The sequence below is a fragment of the Prionailurus bengalensis genome, chromosome B3 (assembly GCF_016509475.1).
Source record: "Prionailurus bengalensis isolate Pbe53 chromosome B3, Fcat_Pben_1.1_paternal_pri, whole genome shotgun sequence".
NCBI classification, from domain to species: Eukaryota; Metazoa; Chordata; class Mammalia; order Carnivora; family Felidae; genus Prionailurus; species Prionailurus bengalensis.
Window position 1 is genome coordinate 143,663,518 of NC_057355.1, and position 17,526 is coordinate 143,681,043.

The 17,526-nt window shown below is 56.7% G+C and overlaps 1 protein-coding gene across 1 annotated transcript in view; it reads left to right on the top strand.

Annotated features, from left to right (window-relative positions):
- LOC122468125 overlaps positions 1-16,813 on the top strand; it is a 28,735-nt gene extending 11,922 nt beyond the window's left edge. Inside the window, exons 5-10 of the mRNA XM_043554559.1 lie at positions 56-236; positions 1,942-2,046; positions 6,465-6,475; positions 6,557-6,731; positions 16,047-16,119; positions 16,464-16,813. Coding sequence (XP_043410494.1) covers positions 56-236; positions 1,942-2,046; positions 6,465-6,475; positions 6,557-6,731; positions 16,047-16,119; positions 16,464-16,676 — 758 coding nt within the window. The 3' untranslated portion in view covers positions 16,677-16,813. The remainder of the gene's footprint in view (positions 1-55; positions 237-1,941; positions 2,047-6,464; positions 6,476-6,556; positions 6,732-16,046; positions 16,120-16,463) is intronic.
- The last annotated feature ends 713 nt before the right edge of the window (positions 16,814-17,526 follow it).

Sequence of the window (17,526 nt, forward strand, 5' to 3'; positions counted from 1 at the left end):
TGGGCTTTCTGGGGGAATGGGGCCAAGAAGGGTAACCTCTCAGGGTTGTTGTGAGTATTAAATGAGGTGAAACAGCCTCAGGCAAGGCCGGGCATAGAGGAGGTGACTGGCAAATGTTTGTTGAAACAGTTTGGTAGGGTCAGTCCTTTCCCGCCTCATCACGTGTCTCACTCTTCTCGTTTATTCTCCCACAGCGCTCCAGGCAGCCCCTCCCCACGGGGCTCTCCTTGCACCAGGTAGGGGTCCGCCAAGATGGGCATTGGGCTGGCCCGAGTAGGAATGCGAATCACGCATGTGGTCATTTCCAGAGCACTTTCTCTGTTGTCTGAGTGTGTTCCTCCCATGCCCTACATCCACGTGAACCAAGCAGCCTCCTTTACAGATGAAAACGGATTCGGCATTGATTTGAGTGATCTGAAAAGGTGGGTGGGCAAGAGGACGTGGGGGAACCCAGTGCCCTTCCCGTGGCACCGTTCACGGTGACAGTGAGGACACTGAGGCTGGAGGAGTGTAAGTATTCTGTCACGTTCTTGGCAAGAGAAGGGGTCAGAGTCGGACCCCGGGTGCCACTTGTGACTGCCCCTTAACCCCCTGGCCCAGAGTTCTACTAAGAGCCCTTTATTTCCGAAGAGACACTTGGCAGTGGGATAGCCTGTTTGGAATCCCAGCTGTCCAGGGTGGTCTGGGGGGGTCTGGGTGGCCCCTCCCCATGCTGGTGCCATGTGCTGGTCCCACCTCTCAATGACGGTGTGACCTTAAACAAGTCACTTAACTCTTCTAAGCCCCAGTCCCTTTCATGGGCTAAATGGGGATTAAAAAAAAAAAAAACCAAAAAACAGAAAAAAAAAAAAAAAAACAACACAACACCCGGTTTATCTACCCCACAGGGCGCTTTTGAAGCCCAAATGATGTGACCACTATGAAAGTGCTTTGTAAATCGCTGTGGAAATTGCTAGATCCTTAACTCCTGGGGGGTTAGCCCCTCTTGGTGCCAATGCCCAGCCCTCTTCTCCCTTGGTCATAACAGCACCCAGTAGGTGCTGTGTGTGTTTGCACTCCATAAATAAATTCTGGGATAAATAAAAGCAGAATTAATTCAACAAACATTTTCCGGAACGCTGACAATGTGCCCAGCACACCGGGCCTGGTGTGTGATCCAAAGACGCTGCAAACAGTCTCCTGGAAGCTAATTGGGGTCCCCAATTGATCAGTACTTTCTTTCGTCCCCTTTTAAGCCAACCAGTTTTGTCCGGACGGGACAAAAACAACCCTGGCGCTTTAGAGAAGCCCAGCTTGGTGGAGACAATAGCTCCCGGGCATCTGAAAGGGGCTGATTGGATTATGTGGCAAATGATGGTGGAAGGGTGACTTGGAAGGTGACAAATGAAGTGGGCGGAGGGCTGCTTTGAGTTAATCCAGGCTATTAGGAGGGAACCTTTTGTCTTCCAGGGCCTGGCAGGAGCTTTTACTACAGGTTTTTACGTCCTTAATGTAAGGACGCGTAATTTATGGTCAGTGCAAATCCAGGCCCGGTGAGATTTGAGTGGGCTGTAAAATTGAGCGTCCTGCTACCAGCGAGTAATTAGAGGGAACATTTATGTCTCCCCTTGCGCTCCGCGAAGGCCTTTTGCCACCATCAGTTCATTTGAACCTCACAACTCCCTGTCCTGACCCGGGGCTGGCCTGCCACCTCCAAGGGGAGCAGAGGCCATCAAGCCTTCCAACCGGGGCCCCACGGCACGTTTGCACCCCCGTCACCTCTTGGGTGGCAGAGGAAGAGGCGTCCTCTGCGCCGGTCCCTCCCGTCTCCGACCCGTCGTCCCCTGTCCGACTCCTTCTTCCCTCTGAACTCCTAACTTTGCTCTCTCCACAGCCGGGCGCCTCCCAGGCCCCTCCTGTCCCCCTTTCCAGCCACGACAGCCTGTCTCTTTCCTTTCACAGCCAAGCTTCTCGAAAGGCCTGTCTACACTCGCTGTCTTCCTCCAATTTTCTCTTCAACCCACTGCTTCCTGACTTGTTCTGCTCCGTCGAACGGCTCTCACTCAGGTAATGACTTTTCTGTCGCTTACCTCTGGACACGTTTCCAGCTCACGGACACACGGACACATTTTCGTTCTTTCCCTCCCGTGGCGTTCGGCTCTGGTTCCCGTGTCGACACATCCTCCCCAGACGCTTCACAGAATCCCCTGCTCCTGGCTTCCCTCGTCTTAGTTTCTCCGAGGAACTGGACTATTCACATCTCTCTGGGAAACCTTCTCCTGCCCTCTTGCCGGGTTTGAGGCCTGACGAAATCGCCTGGTGCTGAGGCCTGGGGGTTGGTCGGTTTTTTTCCAAGCCACGTTTTTCTCGGTTAAGGAATAGGGTTCCTGATCTTTCCCCAGCAGGGTCAGGTGGGATGTGTTGCAGGTAAGAACCGGGCACTATTTGAGGGCCTTGAAATAAGGTCAGTAAAGTGTTCGTGAGAAAATTGGGAGTCCTCATTAGCTTTCCTTACAGGTTAAGTTCCCACGGGGAGAACCGGAAAGGGAACAAAGGCGTGCGGGCGGGGTGGGGGGGGGGAGAGTAGCTGAGAAAGACAAAAAAAAAAAAAAAAAAAGAAAACAGAAAACAACAACAACAAAAATAAGAAAAGACGCTGAAGGCAGTAACAACAAAGTCGGGAAAGGACACTTAGAAAACAGTAACGTCTCCCCAAAACCCCATCCAGAGAAAGTTTTCCTCTCGGGGGGGGGCTCGGGCTAAAAAAAAGTAAACAGGAAAAAGGTTTTAAATTGATTATCCCAGTGACAAATCCCAGGAAGCTTTCAAATCAAATTGCCCCATGTTAGGTTTTTAACTCCTTCTGTCAAGTTTAACCTCTTTACCTCCTGCGTCCTGGTGAAACCCTCCCCAGCCCCCCTCGCTGGTGATTAAATCCCGAAGGTGCACGCAGTCTTTCAGGGAGTGAATGGCCCACAGAAAGAGCCCTCCCCCTCCCCCCAGCTGTGGTTTTCAGTTTTATTCCACTTTCCGCCCTCTTCCCTTAATGAACACAGGGCTAATCTTGGGCCTTGTCAAGGAAGAGGCTGCAGACATTAATGAGGTAACTGCTGGACTCCAATATTCGTCTCATAAGGAGCCCTTCTTTGTCTGTGAAGGAAAAACACACTGATTATCATAATGAGGTGAGCTAGCGTCCGCAGGCAGGGGCGACGGGTGCTTAGGCCACGCTCCTAATTCTGGTGCCGGAGCGAGCCGGGTTTCATTTGCTCCTCATTTAAGTCTTTGCCTCTGTCCCAGCGTGGGGCCCATTGAGCGGGGTTGAAAGTTGAAGGCTGCTCTGGGACTGGCCGCAGATAGGGCCCCTTTGCAGAAGTTCCTTTGTTCGACCCTACCGCATACAGATGTCACAGTGGTCCAGGTGCTTCTTGTCTCCTGGCTTCCTTCTCCAGAAGCCCGGGGAATGGGGGCGCGTGTTTCCTACTGAAGCACGCACCTGACCTGTTTCTCGGGACTCCCTGGCCATCGCAAACTTCGTTGTCAAGCGGTAGATAAAGTGCCACAGCCTACGTGCAGAACCCGTGGAATGCCCCCATCCTGGTCACGAACTAGATGGATATTAGCGCCCCATAGGCCCCCGCCCCCGCCATGGACCGGCATGGTTTGGGGTTCACAGTTGACTCCCACATACTGCCGAGAGTGAGCTTCAGAGGGCCAGCCGTTTGTCAGGGTCACTCAGTGAGCCAAGTGCACAGAGGGGACATTACAACTCCTATCCGGCATCAGAAGCAGTTACAACCCCCTGAGTCTCTCCCTCCCCCATATGCCCTGTGCCTCGCTGGAATGCACCCCGCTTTTGTCCTGATTTGAACCCCCCCCCCAGAGCCCATCGGTGTCTTTAGAGCCTGAAATTTGCCCTTATGTGTCCCAAGTTCTGGACTTTTCTTTCCCTAAGGCAGATCAAGATTAGGTCACTCCCAGTTCATCAGACTCTGCCCAATGGAGGAAAAACAAAACTAAGGGAGAAGGAAGGTGTTTGGAACAGGGGCGCTTAGAAAAGGTGGGAGGGGGCTCATAACTTACCTGTTGGCCAGAGATTTCTCTGGCATGAGTCAGAATGAGCCCCTCTTCGAGTCTGCCAAACCAACTGTCCCCTCCACACACATTGAAGGGTGTCCAGGTGACCCAGATGTCACCTGGACGAGGGGACTGGGAGTGGATGGGCACCTCTGAATATAGGGATCCCACCAAAACCTGCCCCTCTCAGCATAGTTACTGGAAAGAAAAATAGAGCAGTTCCTGGTGTTTCTGAACAAGAGGACTTTTAAATAGGAAGTTAACCACAGGCCTATTCTCCAATGCGTGCTAGCAATTAAGCTACAAGCCCCCAAGTCCCTAATATTCCAGCATTTGAGAGCCTGGGGAGGGGGTGGAAGGCATCTGTTAGCCAGGACCTTGGGGTTTGGTGCGCATTCCTGCCACCCTGAGGGCCTGGCACATGATGACGTCTCCCCTAAACTCTGCCCCTGCTTGGGTTTCTGGAAACTCAGTCAAGCCTTCCTGAGGCCACGAGCCGAGGGGACTGAGCTAATTGCTCCCTTGACCAGAGGGGCGCCCCTTTCTAACTTGTCCCCTTGTTTCTGCGGTGCCTGAGCAGGACCCCCGGCACCCCACTCTTCTGGTCCCGGGGTCCAGTCTGGGACCCTGTGTGAGCTTCCTGTGTGAGCCGCCCTGGCTCCCAGAACCTACTGGTCTCAGTGTCCCTCAGTGAATCCATTCCGGAGGGTCTGGAGTCCCAGGAAGATGTGGCTTCACCAGGTGGGAAACGAGAGAATGCACGAGGCCAGGAGATGCCCCCGCCCCTGCCCCTGATTCTGAGGTTCTGTTTCTGCTTTTCCTGTCCACCTCTGTTCTCCACCCCCTCCTCTCCTCCCCTCTACCTCCATCCGTGTCTCCCGATCCGGTCCCCTGGGGGTGCCCTAGGCCGGCCCATGTCCCCTCTGGGTGCCCTAGCTCCAGCCTGGCACAAAGTGGGGTTCAGTAAGAGTATGTGGGATGTCTGTTTGGACAGGTGAGTCAGTGAAGGACCCGCCATACTTGTATGATGCTAGAGGGGAGTCTTTGGGAAGCAAGGAGTTTCAGGTAAAAGGGTGGAGGCTGGGTTTCGTCTCACTGAGGGGGAGTGGGCATCGTCCCACCCCCAGCCCCATTTGAGCTGGGCCTTTCTGGTCTCACCCCTTCATTCACTCAGGCGTCCATCCCGTCATCCAACAGTTGATCCTTACTGAGCAAGCCCACGGCCCGGCCCTGGCTTGGCCCCTGAATCCCTTAGTGCATCCCTTGATGGCCTCTGCCTCCTGGGGAGGGCTGGCTTGGGGGGGGGGGATAGCGGTGTTGCTTTGGCTGAGGACAGCCTCTCCCTGTTCGGTGCCGGAGCCGTGGCCTCCGGCTCTGGGGAGAAGGCAGGCAGGAGGGTGTGAGGGGCAGTCCCGGTCTGCCTCCCTTTGGCCAGTTGGCCCCCTTGACCTTTGATTTAAACCCTGGAGGAAACTTGAACCTGTCCATCTGCAGGGCTCTGCCCCCCTCCCGCCCTCTCTGCCTCCCACCCCCCCATCCCGTAGCTGAGTGCTGGTGGCTGTCCTGGACCCCCGCGCCCTACCGCTCAGGACCGCGCGCCCCTTGGGCTCTGGCTACACAGGTCTCCCCCTTGAGTTGGCTCCGCAAACCGGACCCCTTCCTCCATGATGCCTCCCTCCCCCTGGGGCTAAATCCAGCCCCTTTGCCGCCAGGGGGTTGGCTGGGGGGGCCCGTCCCATGCAAAAGGGCAGGTAGCCGGGACCCTCCAGGGAGCTCTGCAGCCCCCGCCTCTGCCTGCTTGCCTACCTGCTCTGCCCTGCCTGCTGGCCAGGTTGACCCACCTGGAGCTCTGTCGCCCGACCTGACCCACCCGCCCCTTCCCCCGCGCTCAAAATCACCGGGCTCGTGACTCTCTTGGCCTCACTTGTCTAGCCGTCTGCCTAGCAGTTTGGTTTTCTTTGCTGAGCCCACACCTGTGGTTGCCTGGCCCCTCCCGCTGCCTCGTCTGTCCACCTGCTTGCTTTCTGCCCTTCTCTCGGGTCCAAATACTCCTCTCCCTAAGGACCCCCGTCCTCCCCCAGAGAGTTTGCAGCCGGTCTCCAGTGCTCACGGGACAGGCCCCTGCTGGCAAACCACCTCCCCCAGACATCCTCGGATGCTTCCTCCCATGGGGGTGGGTGGGGCAGGGCCACCACGGCCGCACCCAGACTTCGGTCCCGCCCCTCGCCCCCGTGCCTCTTGTCGTGTCCCCCTGGGTGTTAGCCACAGCCTGTCCCTGTGAGCCCTGGGCTCTGCCACGTCCCAGGCCTCGTGACCGGTTTGGGGGGCTGCCACCTGGGCCCGTGGCCTCTCCTCACACCTCTTCCCATCACTGCTCATCTCCACGAGCCACCTCCTTCCACCGAAAGCCACGCCGCAGGTGAGACGGGGCTCCAAGCCTTTTCGAGCTTTTCCGGAGTGCTAGCCTCGCCGCAGTCCTAAGTTCCTGCGTCTCCTCCAGGTCAGCCCTGTCCCTGGCACGCGGGCCGCAACCTGGTTGGGTCGGCCGGAGAACCGGACGGAAGAGGCGGGAGAAGCCCCCGGAGGAGCGCCACCCTGCACCCAGCCTTCCTTCCCGATGCTCGCCTGGCGTCTCGCGCCCAGCGCTGTGCCTCTCCGCTCCTTCCTGGCTCCGGGTGAGTTTCTTGCTTTCTTGGGACACCAGGATTTCGCTGGTTGCAGCACACGTCTCTATTCGAGAAGTGCACATTTAAGCCGGGGAGGGGGCGGCTACCAAGAGCGGAGCCTGTTCACCAGGCCTGCGAGCTGGGTGTCAGCGGGCTGCCTGGAACCAAGACCCTGGCCGCCTGGAGCCAGCGTGAGTGGGGCTCACCCCGGCCAGTGCACGCTGTGGACCAGGCGCGGTAAGTGAGGGGTGTCCGGCTCTGGCCGGGGCCCCCGAGAACCGGCTCGGGCCAGGCGCACGGTGGGTCCTCAGGGAAGCTTTGCTGAGCCTGTGGGTGGCATGCAGGGCAGAGCGTTCGCCTTCTCTGGGCTCCGAGGCCCAGCCAGAGGGCCAGCGTGGGCATGTGGAGACAGGAAAGCGCGTCTGCCTGTAGCCAGAAAACGTCTGTCCCCGAACGCCGTGTTGCGTCAGCCCCTGTGTGAATGCTGGGGTCTCCCACACGAGGCTTTGACGATGCCTTTCAATCACAGACTGGTTTTTGAGTGAGTTCTTCTCTGGGCCCCTCTTCCTCACCCCTGAAATTGCAATAAGATGGGAACGCTCGTGTCTGTTTAAAGAAAATTCGTAACGATAGAGAAGAATTATAGCCACACGGTTCACTCCAGCACGGATCATTTGTTTATCCTCACTTACTCCAGACGCATCGACGGAGCCGGGCGGGGGGGGTGCTCAGGGCTGGGGCTCCTTTGGGCTGCCTAAGACCAGCTTTGCCTCGAGGACCAGAGGGTCTAGCCGCGTTCCCTGGGAGATCCCACACGGTGATGTGGCCCATGTGGCAGCCAAGCCAGGTGGACAGGAAGAAAGGGAGCTGGGCTGAGGGCACTTCGTGTTTTGGGGCCCCAGGAGCCGAGTCTCACGGCGGGACAAGAGGGTACTGTGTCAGGGCCAGCAGGCCACGGGGATGTGCCAGCGAGACTGGCTGTGTGCCTTGTGTGCCCCGCAGCGGATGCTCCCGGGGTAGCCACTGGGGTGACGAGCGAGGGCAGTGAGACTCCCCTGGTGGTCCAGGTGGGAGGAACGGCCTGCTGAGGCTAACTCAGCCTCCCAGACGTTTATGGAGCCTCGGGTGGGTCCCAGCAGTGTCCTTGGTCCAGATGCCAGCATCCCCCTTGGTGCCTACACCCGGGGCTCTGGGAGAGGGAAGACGATGATCGGAGCTCCCCGCCAGAGTGTGGGAGGGTCCCCTCCAGGCGCAGCAGCCCGCGGGCCGCCTGCTGTGGACCCCCAGGGTCCCTGCACCGTCCGCTTACATAATGGCTTTTCATGAGACACCGGTTTCAGAGACAGGCCTTCCACAGCCTTGCCCCTCTCCCCGGGAACGGAAATGAGGTGTGGAGGTGATTTTTAAACACAACCCCGTGCAGGCACCAAGGGGCAGAGAGAGGTATCCACACCTGGAGGCTGTTGCCTTTATCTGCTTGTTTTCGTTCCCCAGAGAGCCAGTCAGGCTGCGGTGAGGCGGGGAGTGTGTGCCCAGGGCTAAACCCAAGGAAGGACACCGGGAAGCCCCGCCCTGTGATATTTGCTCCCTAGCTGGCATTTGCTGAGCCACCACCTGCAAGCACGGTGACGTGGCAGAGAGGCCTGGGAGGGAAGCTTTACATAGGGCGGGATGCAGGTCTGGGGTGCGGTGGCGGGGGGGCGCGGGGTGTTGTTCCCGGAGCTTACAGAGCAAATCCGTGTAGCTAGTCTGAGCCAAGTGCCCATGGTTTCTGGGACATCTCAGGACTCCCTTGAGCTGGGCTGAGCTGAGGGGCAGAGTCAGGTGCCCAGCCAGTCCCAGACTTTGCCAGCCCCCTGCCCCCCACCCTCCACCGCAGTCTGGGATGACATGTCTTTGGGCCCCCTTGTATTTCAGGTGCACTTGCGAATATTCGGTCTCGGGCAAACACGTATTTTTGCGTGTTGTACATATTTGGGGTTTTGCGTGTCATTAAGTGGAAAACAGATGAAGACTAGATCGAGGGTTCTTCTCAATTAAAGAAGTTAAAACGCAAGCTCGTCAATCAGCCGTGCAGTCGGACGTCCCAGGAATTACAGAACGGCCGTTGTTAGGTGTTGAAAGAAACGGCATTTTCAGGAAAATTCTTTTTTGATGGATTGGCCCGTCCCTGGGCGGTGAGATCCTGGCTGGCCGGACAGAGGGCGGAGGCCCTGTCACTGGCAGGAGCGGGGTTCTCTGGCCATTTGTCATGTGCTAAGCTGTTTCCCGGGGCCTGTGTCTAGCTGGAGGCTGCCGGGAGGGCACCCATGTCAGAGGGGGGATGGTGGTCTTGTCCGGAAGCTGGCCCTCCTGTTCTACTGGCCTGCCCCTGGGTGGGTGTGAAAGGGAACCCAGAGCACAACTCAGCCTCTGTGCTCCTAGAAAGGCACCAAGTGTCCCTCTGCCCCGCATTTTCCCACCTGCAGGTTCCTTGGTGGGGGGAGGTGCGTTGAAGCTTTCAAGGCCCCTGACCTTGTGACTTGTGATTCAAACCCCAAATGCATTTCCAAGCACATTTCTCCAAATCATGTCAAAACCTGGCAAGACTTAAGGGCACCAGGATGCATGTGTTTCTTATTCATTTACATGAAGTAACTCCAATGTGTTTTTTATGAGCAATCTGACTTCTAGAAAGAGAAAAAAAAATCTACCCATCTTTAATGAGCTTGCTAATGAATTTTTCCTTGAAAAGAAGAAGGCGGCTTTACACAGAAGGGGTGTGGAGAGAGACAAATTAAGGTTCCAAAGGGTTAAAGGGCAGCGGGCAGTGTGGAGACCAGCATTGTCAGCTGAATGGCGAAGGGCTCGCAGCTCGGGGGCAGTGTCTTTTTAGAAGACCAGAGTTTAACACAGTTGTAGATGAAGGCCCAGGAGCCGTGCCCCCTTCCCTCCGCTGCTTTGAGCCCTGTCCTCTCTCCTAAAAGGGGAACAAGGAAGTACAGCCTGGCTCCCATCTCTGGGTTCGGCAGATGGAAAATTCTGGCAGAGAATCGTATCTTTCCCAACGAGGCCATCTCGGATGTGGGGTTCCCATTTTGAAAGGGAGACCCAAGCATGGGTGGGGAACGAGGGAGCGCTCCCTCCACGGTGCCTTGGGTCCAGGGGACGGCCCCGGGTCCCTTGCGGCTTGGAGAAGCCGGGCCCCTAGGGAAGGCTTTAGAGAAGGACAGTGCCGGAGATGCCGACTCTGGTTCTTGGCGTGGAACGTGTCAGTGTTTCAGAGCCAGGAAGGGTGTGCGTTGAGAGAGCCGCTGTTACTCCCTTGGGAGGAGGTTGGACACCCTCGGGCCACTGCAGCAGGACAGAGCAGTGCCAGCGAGAGGGGTCTCGAGTTCAGTTGGATCCAGCCGAAGTGGGGAGGACCCATCTCGGGGGGAGCCCCATACATCCTGGAATTTCTAACGTCTCTTGGATGTTAGACACTTGGTCCCATACCTCGGTCCTCACTGTGGAGAACTGATCGCCCCTACCCGTGCTTTGGGGAACTGAGTGGTGAGAAAGTCTCCAGAGATATCCGCGTTTGCCTTCCCAGCTCCCTTGCCCACCCCCACTCCCAGTCCTGGGATCGTGAGGGACCAGGGAGCAGAGCAGGTGCTGGGTAGCTCAGGCTGGGGTCGGCCCCACTTGGGATGCGTGCGGGAGGGGAATTAATCAGGGGGAGAGGAGGGTGGTGGAGGGTGTAGTCGTGGGTCTCTTAATTGCTCTCCAGTTTCTTTGGGCTTACAAACAATCCAGATGGAGAGTTCTTAAGTCCCCCACCCTGGGGGTCGGGGGAGAGGACGGCTGCCCACCACCTTTTGCCTGGCTTCTCTGCGCAGTGAATAGGGTCTTTGGCAGGGGCTTAAGGAGGGACTCTTAGCCTGGGAGCTCCCAGGGCCGTTTGAGGCGGAACAAAGGCGCAGGCAGAAAGGAATGTGGGGGAGCCCCCCATGGAGAACAGCCACCTGGGGATAATCGGGAGGGCCGAGTGCACATGAGTTTTCCCAGGTCCTGTGAATACATTCTTTCAATAGAAGGTGCCTTTTCTTCAGATGAAAAGAAGAAAAGTTCAGTCACCTTCCCTGGAACGGAGTGTGTGTGTGTGTGTGTGTGTGTGTGTGTGTGTTCCCTCTGGGGGCTGCGGCGGCCCCTGCCCTTGTGTGTGTGTGTGTGCGTGTGTGTGTCGGGAGCTGCAAGGCGCAGACAAGAGGCCGCACAATGACACGGTTAAGCAGTCACCCCAGCAGCGTGACCTCAGACACGCTGGTGCTTCTCGGGCCTAAGGGCTTGTATTCTGCAAGTTTCTCAGGAGGAAGAAGAGTCCTCGCCTGTAAACAAGGATTTGATCAAACTGGGCCTCATGCCCGAGAGAAAGCCGGGGAGGCAGATGGGGCCAGGGGGCAGGACTCCAGCGTGGAAAGTTGGAGAAGGACAGTCAGAGGGGCTGGAGGCTGACCACGTGTCTGTGCCAGGCGTGCGGGACTCCGCTGGGCGGCTCCTGTCTTCGCGGCTCGTTCTCTGGGCCGTCCTGAGGGTGGACATAGAGTTGTTCCTAGCAGGTTAGGAAAGAGGGGGCTGGTGCTTGCAGTTAGGGAGGGTGGCGGGGTCAGCGTGGCTCACAGGGCCAGGGGCAGCCCCCAGCAAGGGGACCCTCTCCGATGGAGGGCAGAGAGCTTGCCCCAAACTACCCTGAGGGCTCCGCCCCCCCTGGACCAACGGGGCGATACCCCGCCACGAAAGGAAGGGCACCCCGTCCCAGTCTTGGCCGGTGCCTCTTGCTGCTGGCTTCTGGGCCTCCATTTTGCCATCTGTAAAATGAGCCGGTAGCCTGTCAACCTTCCATGGTGTTCTGTAAGGCAGAAGGAGCACGGGATGTCAGCTGGGGAGAGGCCAGGGCCCCGCTTCACCGGAGTGGGAGGACGGAAGGCCTCAGGTGCCCAGACGGGGCCCCCACTGGCCTCTAGGGCGCACTCCCACTACTCAGCACTGGTCACTGAGAGGAGGAAACTCTAAACGGGTGCTCTGAGTGCAGCAGCCGCCCTGGAACAGCCTTCGGGAGGCCCGGTTCCAGCCCGGGCTCAGCCCCCCTATGGGTGTGACCTTGGATCCTGTCTCTGGCCTGCTTGGCCTTGATTTTCCCAACTGCAACATGGGGCCATGCAGGATCTCGGTCATCTGAGGGCCCTTGGAGCTCTGGCTTCCTTCTGGCTGCCTCAGTGGTCCTCTGTGGTTTGTCTGTTTGCTTGCTGGGTCTCTAGGGTCCGAGGGCCCCGGGATTACTGGTCCACTGCTGTCCGGCCTCCTCTGCTTTTGAGCGGAGACAGAGACCGGAGAGGGTTGATGCCTTGCTCCAGTTATCAGGCCCTGGATGTGAAGCCCACTGCCAGTGGCTGGCCCCCGCTTGGCCATCACGGGCAATGGGGTTGCGGTCATTAGCCAGTCCCCACGGTCTGACACCCCCCCCATCCCCAGCCACTTTTTGACCCCAAGATCCTGATAGTGCTCACACCCCAAGCTAGCTCCAAGGGACTGCCTGTGGATGCTGGGGCCGGAATGGCATTTTATAGAGCGTTTTACCAAATGGGTGGGCCGCTGGCCAGGCCTGGAAAACCCTTCTGGGCTGTGGGGTGATCACCGTGTAACGGAGCCGAGCCGGCCCCGTGGCGGCGGGTCCCAGGAGGGTGTGGCTGCCGCACCTGCCCCTGTGGCTCACCTGGTGCCTTTTGGTCACGGGACCTCGGCAGCACCTATGTTGGCGTCCTCGCCCGCTCGGCTGAGAACTTCCCGAAAAAGCCATCAGGGTGGTAACTTCTGGAAAAGTGATCAGTCCCCAGGCTTGTGCTGGCTGCCCGTCTCGGACCCAACTTGGAAGCTGTCTGCGGCTCTCTCTCTGTGTTTTCGGCTGTGATAGTAAACGGCTCGCGGGGCCCCGGGTCGGTCCCGCACCGGGTTATTGCCGCAGCGGGCTGTGGCCTCTGTTTTGTGACCTTGGTGGCAATGGTACCTGGAAGCTGAAATGAGGAATAGCGAAATTGCCAACTTCAATTAGACCAGCGACTGCCTTTCCCGGGGCTGTGCCTCCGCCATTGCTCCATTAACCGTAAACATACGCCAAATAGGCCCTAATTCTCTCTAATTGCCCACTCCTGAAGCAAAGAGTGAAATTCCAGGAAGAGGCATATGTAAACATCCTCCATGGCCCCGCCAGCCAAAATTAGAGGGCTGATGGGGGCCAGCAAGAGAGGGGCCATGATTTCAAAAGATGGCCCAATTACCTCTCCCATTTTCATAAATGGGTCCATAATGTCCAGGCCCCGGTCTTCACAAAGGTACAGGAAATTAGCTTTGCAAAGAGCCTGCGTCTGTGAGGGGAAGTTGTGGGAGGGTGGTCTTTACTCAACAGGTAGGAAGCCTGAGATCTGAGGCGAGCCTGATTATGTGTATACACTACAGGCTGTATTTCTGGAAATCACCGTTTTATTGAAACTAATCCTTTTAACGTCTCTCCCTGCACTGCACATCCACGAGTTATGCGTACCAAAGGCCAGATCAGTTGGGTCCTGTTTGCCTCCAGAAAAGAGGAACTTTTAAGACCTTGAGCTAGAATGTTCTAATCCTGTTAAGCCACGGAGGAGGTTTCTGGGGGCGTCCACCAACGCTTCCTGCGTGGCTCGTGAGTTCAGCGCACGCATTTGTGAGGTCTGAGCTCAAATGCTTGTGACAGCTGTTCCCCTGGACCCTGTAAGGAGGCCTTGTGTCTTCCTCTGGTTCCAGACAGTGACTCACCTCTGCAGCTTTTCTGACATCTGTTACGGATTCCAGCCCGGCACTGCGTTGTTATACATCACAGCAAACGCGGGGCTGGTGCCCACAGCTTTGGAACTGTCGCATGACTTTGCCAGGGCTGTGTCTGCACAAGCAGCCTTGGGGTCTGCGTGAAAGTTAATCAGGGACAGTGAGGAACCCCGGGGAATTCTTGGAGCCGCCGGGGCAGAAGCAGGAAGAGACCCAGATGCCCCGAGCTACCTCTGATTTCCCTGGTCCTGGTAAACGCACCAAAGTCCTTCCCCCAACTCTTAGTCCCACGGGAGGTGACAGTGCCTGGGGTCTTGCTGTGCGTTCAGGGTCTGGAGTCCCATTGTCCCCTTAGGACTGTGGCAACCATGAGGGGCGCACCCCAGGCGCGCACAGGCCCCTGGGGAGGCCTGGAAACTGTCTCGGGTGGTATCCAGCTCAAAGTGGGAGGCCCAGAGGGGCACCTGGGTGGCTCCATCGGTTGAGCATCTGACTTCAGCTCAGGTCCTGATCGCAAGGTTTGTGAGTTCGAGCCCTGCATCGGACTCTGTGCTGACGGCTCAGAGCCTGGAGCCTGTTTTGGATTCTGTGTCTCCTACTCTCTCTGCCCCTTCCCTGCTCACACTCTGCCTCTGTCTCTCTCAAAAGCAAATAAACATTAAAAAAAATTAAAAAAAAAAAATTTTTTTAACGTTTTTATTTTTATTTTTGAGACAGAGAGAGACAGAGCATGAATGGGGGAGGGGCAGAGAGAGAGGGAGACACAGAATCGGAAGCAGGCTCCAGGCTCTGAGCCATCAGCCCAGAGCCCGATGCGGGGCTCGAACCCACGGACTGTGAGATCGTGACCTGAGCCGAAGTCGGACGCTTACCGACTGAGCCACCCAGGCGCCCCAAAAAATTTTTTTAAAAAATGGGGGGCCCAGAGCTTTTACCTAACCAGAGTCTGCCCTTGGTCAGCCACCAGCTTATATTTATTAACATTTATATCTTAAAGACTATTTGGTTTTTGTTCATAAGATCAACCGATTAGGGGAAAACGGTGTTTGGGAAGCTCAAGGCCAAGGAAGGAATTTTTAGGAGGATTTGGAAACGAGTTGTGCCCTCCTGTGTCCTGGCTGAGTCCTGGGTACACAGTGATGGACGCTACTGAGAATAAAGAGGTGTAGGCAGTGGGGGGAATCCCCGAGGGCTTAAGTCAGGGCAGGGGGAGTTGCAGAGGGCCTCTTCCCACCTTGGGGCTCCCTGCCTGCACCCGCTCTTGCCCCGACCTCTGGCTCCGCCCTCACCCACCTCAGCTGTCACAGGCCACCTTTCGGCCACACCTCCTTACCTTCACTAGACTCTACTGAACACGTGTGCAAAATCGACTTGCTCAAAATAACGTTTTTTGTTTTATTAAATTTTTTTTAATGTTTATTTTTGAGAGAGAGACAGAGAGAGACAGACCATGAGCGGGGGAGGGGCAGGGAGAGGGAGACACAGAATCCGAAGCGGGCTCCAGGCTCCGAGCTGTCAGCACAGAGCCCGTCGTGGGGCTCGAACTCACGAACCGTGAGATCATGACCTGAGCTGAAGTGGGACACTCAACCGACGGAGCCCCCCCAGGCGCTCCTGTTTTGGTTTTTAACAAATTGACTTCTTTCCTGAGCAGTCTTAGGGTTACAGAAAGAGTCAATGGCGTCCACACAGACCCCAGTTTCTCCCGTCGTTAACACCTTGTAGCGTGGCGGCACATTTATCTTGCTTGCGGAGCCCATCTCTGATGCTTCGTCATTAGCTAAAGTCCAACGCTGACGTCACTGGATCCGCTCTCGGCTTCCTACGGTCTGTGTGTTTCGACAGATACGTAATAATGTGAGTCTACCGTTAAGCGACTCACTTTTTGTTTGAACTTGAAGGCAAATGCTCGAAACTGAAGGTTGGCTGCGCCTGGCCGCGGCTCTTGGTGGGGCTGATGAAAATTTGTACGTGGTTATGAAGGTGAAGGTGTTTGTCCAGACGCCACGATTGTCCATCCTGTGACGTGTGCGCTGTGGTTTTAGGACACGCTGTCCATTAAAGACCCCGCAGCCCACTCCTCTCGTCTTGCCCCTGCTCACACCCCCATCCCGCTGGCTTCTCTCTGAGCACATGCTGTGCCTCGGCTGTGCCCTCCGTCATGATAGGATGTCCTTCCAGGGAATCTTCGGCGTCCAGCTTGGCGGTCACTCATGCAGTGGCTCGACATCTTTGGGCTCCACAGAGTAGTACTTGGATGCACGGGTAGCTCTCAGCCAAGGGCTCTTGGGTCAGGAGCCTCGTTCTTCCTCTCTGCCTGCCCCCCCCCCCCCCGCCCCATCCTCTCCAGACTCAGAGGAAGCTGGGGTGCGGAGCTTGGCGGGAGAGCGAGGGTACCGAAGAGAGAAAGGTTGGGTTTTCCCAATCCCACACTCGCTAGAAGCTGGGGAGTCCCTGCTTGGGGTGGGTGAGCTTCCAGGGCAGTGACCCAGCGCTTTCTCATTCCAGTCGAAGCCGCCATCTGGAATTCTCCACGGAAGAGACCTCGACGCGCGACCCGGCACCCTCCGGCTTTCAAATCGTAAGTTGCTGGAGCGTGGGGAACGCATCTGTGGCCTCGTCACTGAGGGTGGGGGGGCTGCCTCCCGGAGCACACTGCCAGGCAAGCCCCGCGGGAGGGAGTGGTGAGCACCGGCCAGTGGTCCGCTCACGGGGAGGTGGGTGCCCAGCGAGCCACACTGATTGCGGACCTGGGGGGGCTTGTGTTCTAAGGCAGGACCCCCCAGCCTCCTTGTGTTGTCTCTGTGGCAAAAGAATTCTATAGGCGGCTTCGAGTGCCGGACCCCCAAAGAATTCCTTCTCTTTCGATCCTCTACCTGAATGGCCCTTTCATTATTGAGTGTCCCTTTGGCTCTTGTGCCCCAGGGCAGACTAGGACGGAAGTGCCCTTGTGAGCTGGGGGGCCCTTCAAAGGGCCGAGGAAAAAACGCGGGCCGAGGGACCAGCCTCTCAAACGGGCTTCGAGCTCCAATGACCTTCGCTCACCCCCTTGAAATGTCTGGAAAACAGAATGGGCAGATTTTCTGTCTTCAAAGTTTCCGGCTAAGTCTCTTCAAGTTCTTTATTGTTTGGGACTGAGACACTCAGCAATGGTAATGGGTAGTTGCTTTTGTATCGGCCTTGAAAGGCCCAAATATTTTCATATTGCTACAGACAAAGCCGTCTATTTAGAAATGAATGCCATGTCTGTCGTTTCCCACTGGGGAGACTGTGTACAACGTGTGTGTCTCTGTGTACTCGAGGGTCTTGAAACAGGTTTCTCATGGGGATGCCCATTCACCGGGGTCCAGGGGGAAGCGCCAGGGAAGAGTCCGGGGGCCCTAACCGCATACCTGTCCCGGTTTGTCTAGGACGTGAGCCCCGGGAGGGTCTGGCTGCACTAACATTTACTGTGCCTGTGCCTGAATGTGCCATGTGTACGTGTGAAGGACTGTGGGGCGCGCACACCTTGGTGACCAGCTTGGTGGGAGGAAGCAGAAAGGTCGAAGACTGTGGACGTTCCGTTTGTCTTGTTGGGAGGTCATTTCACTGGTATCTCTTACGTGGTCCAAATAAGCGAATGGATGGATGAGTGAATGAAGGCACCGGGGCACGAATAAACAAATCACTAGGTGGGGAAGTGAAAAAGCCAGGATGAGAGTACAATGAACACGATCCCACTCGATGCCTAGGAGATTGATACAGGAAACCAACAAAATGTCGAATCACCGTGTAAAGAGAGCCACACAAGAACCAGTATCCAGTCACCACGGACCAAGGCGTACGTGTGATTCAGATAGGTAGCCCCTGAGGTCTATCGTAAGAGAACAAGACCCGAATGGAACCAAGAATGAGTAGGAAGGGGAAACGCAGAAGGCAGTGGTGGACAGGACCGTATCGTACGCTTAAACCTTTGCTAAGAGGCTAGATCTCACGTGAAGCGTCCGTA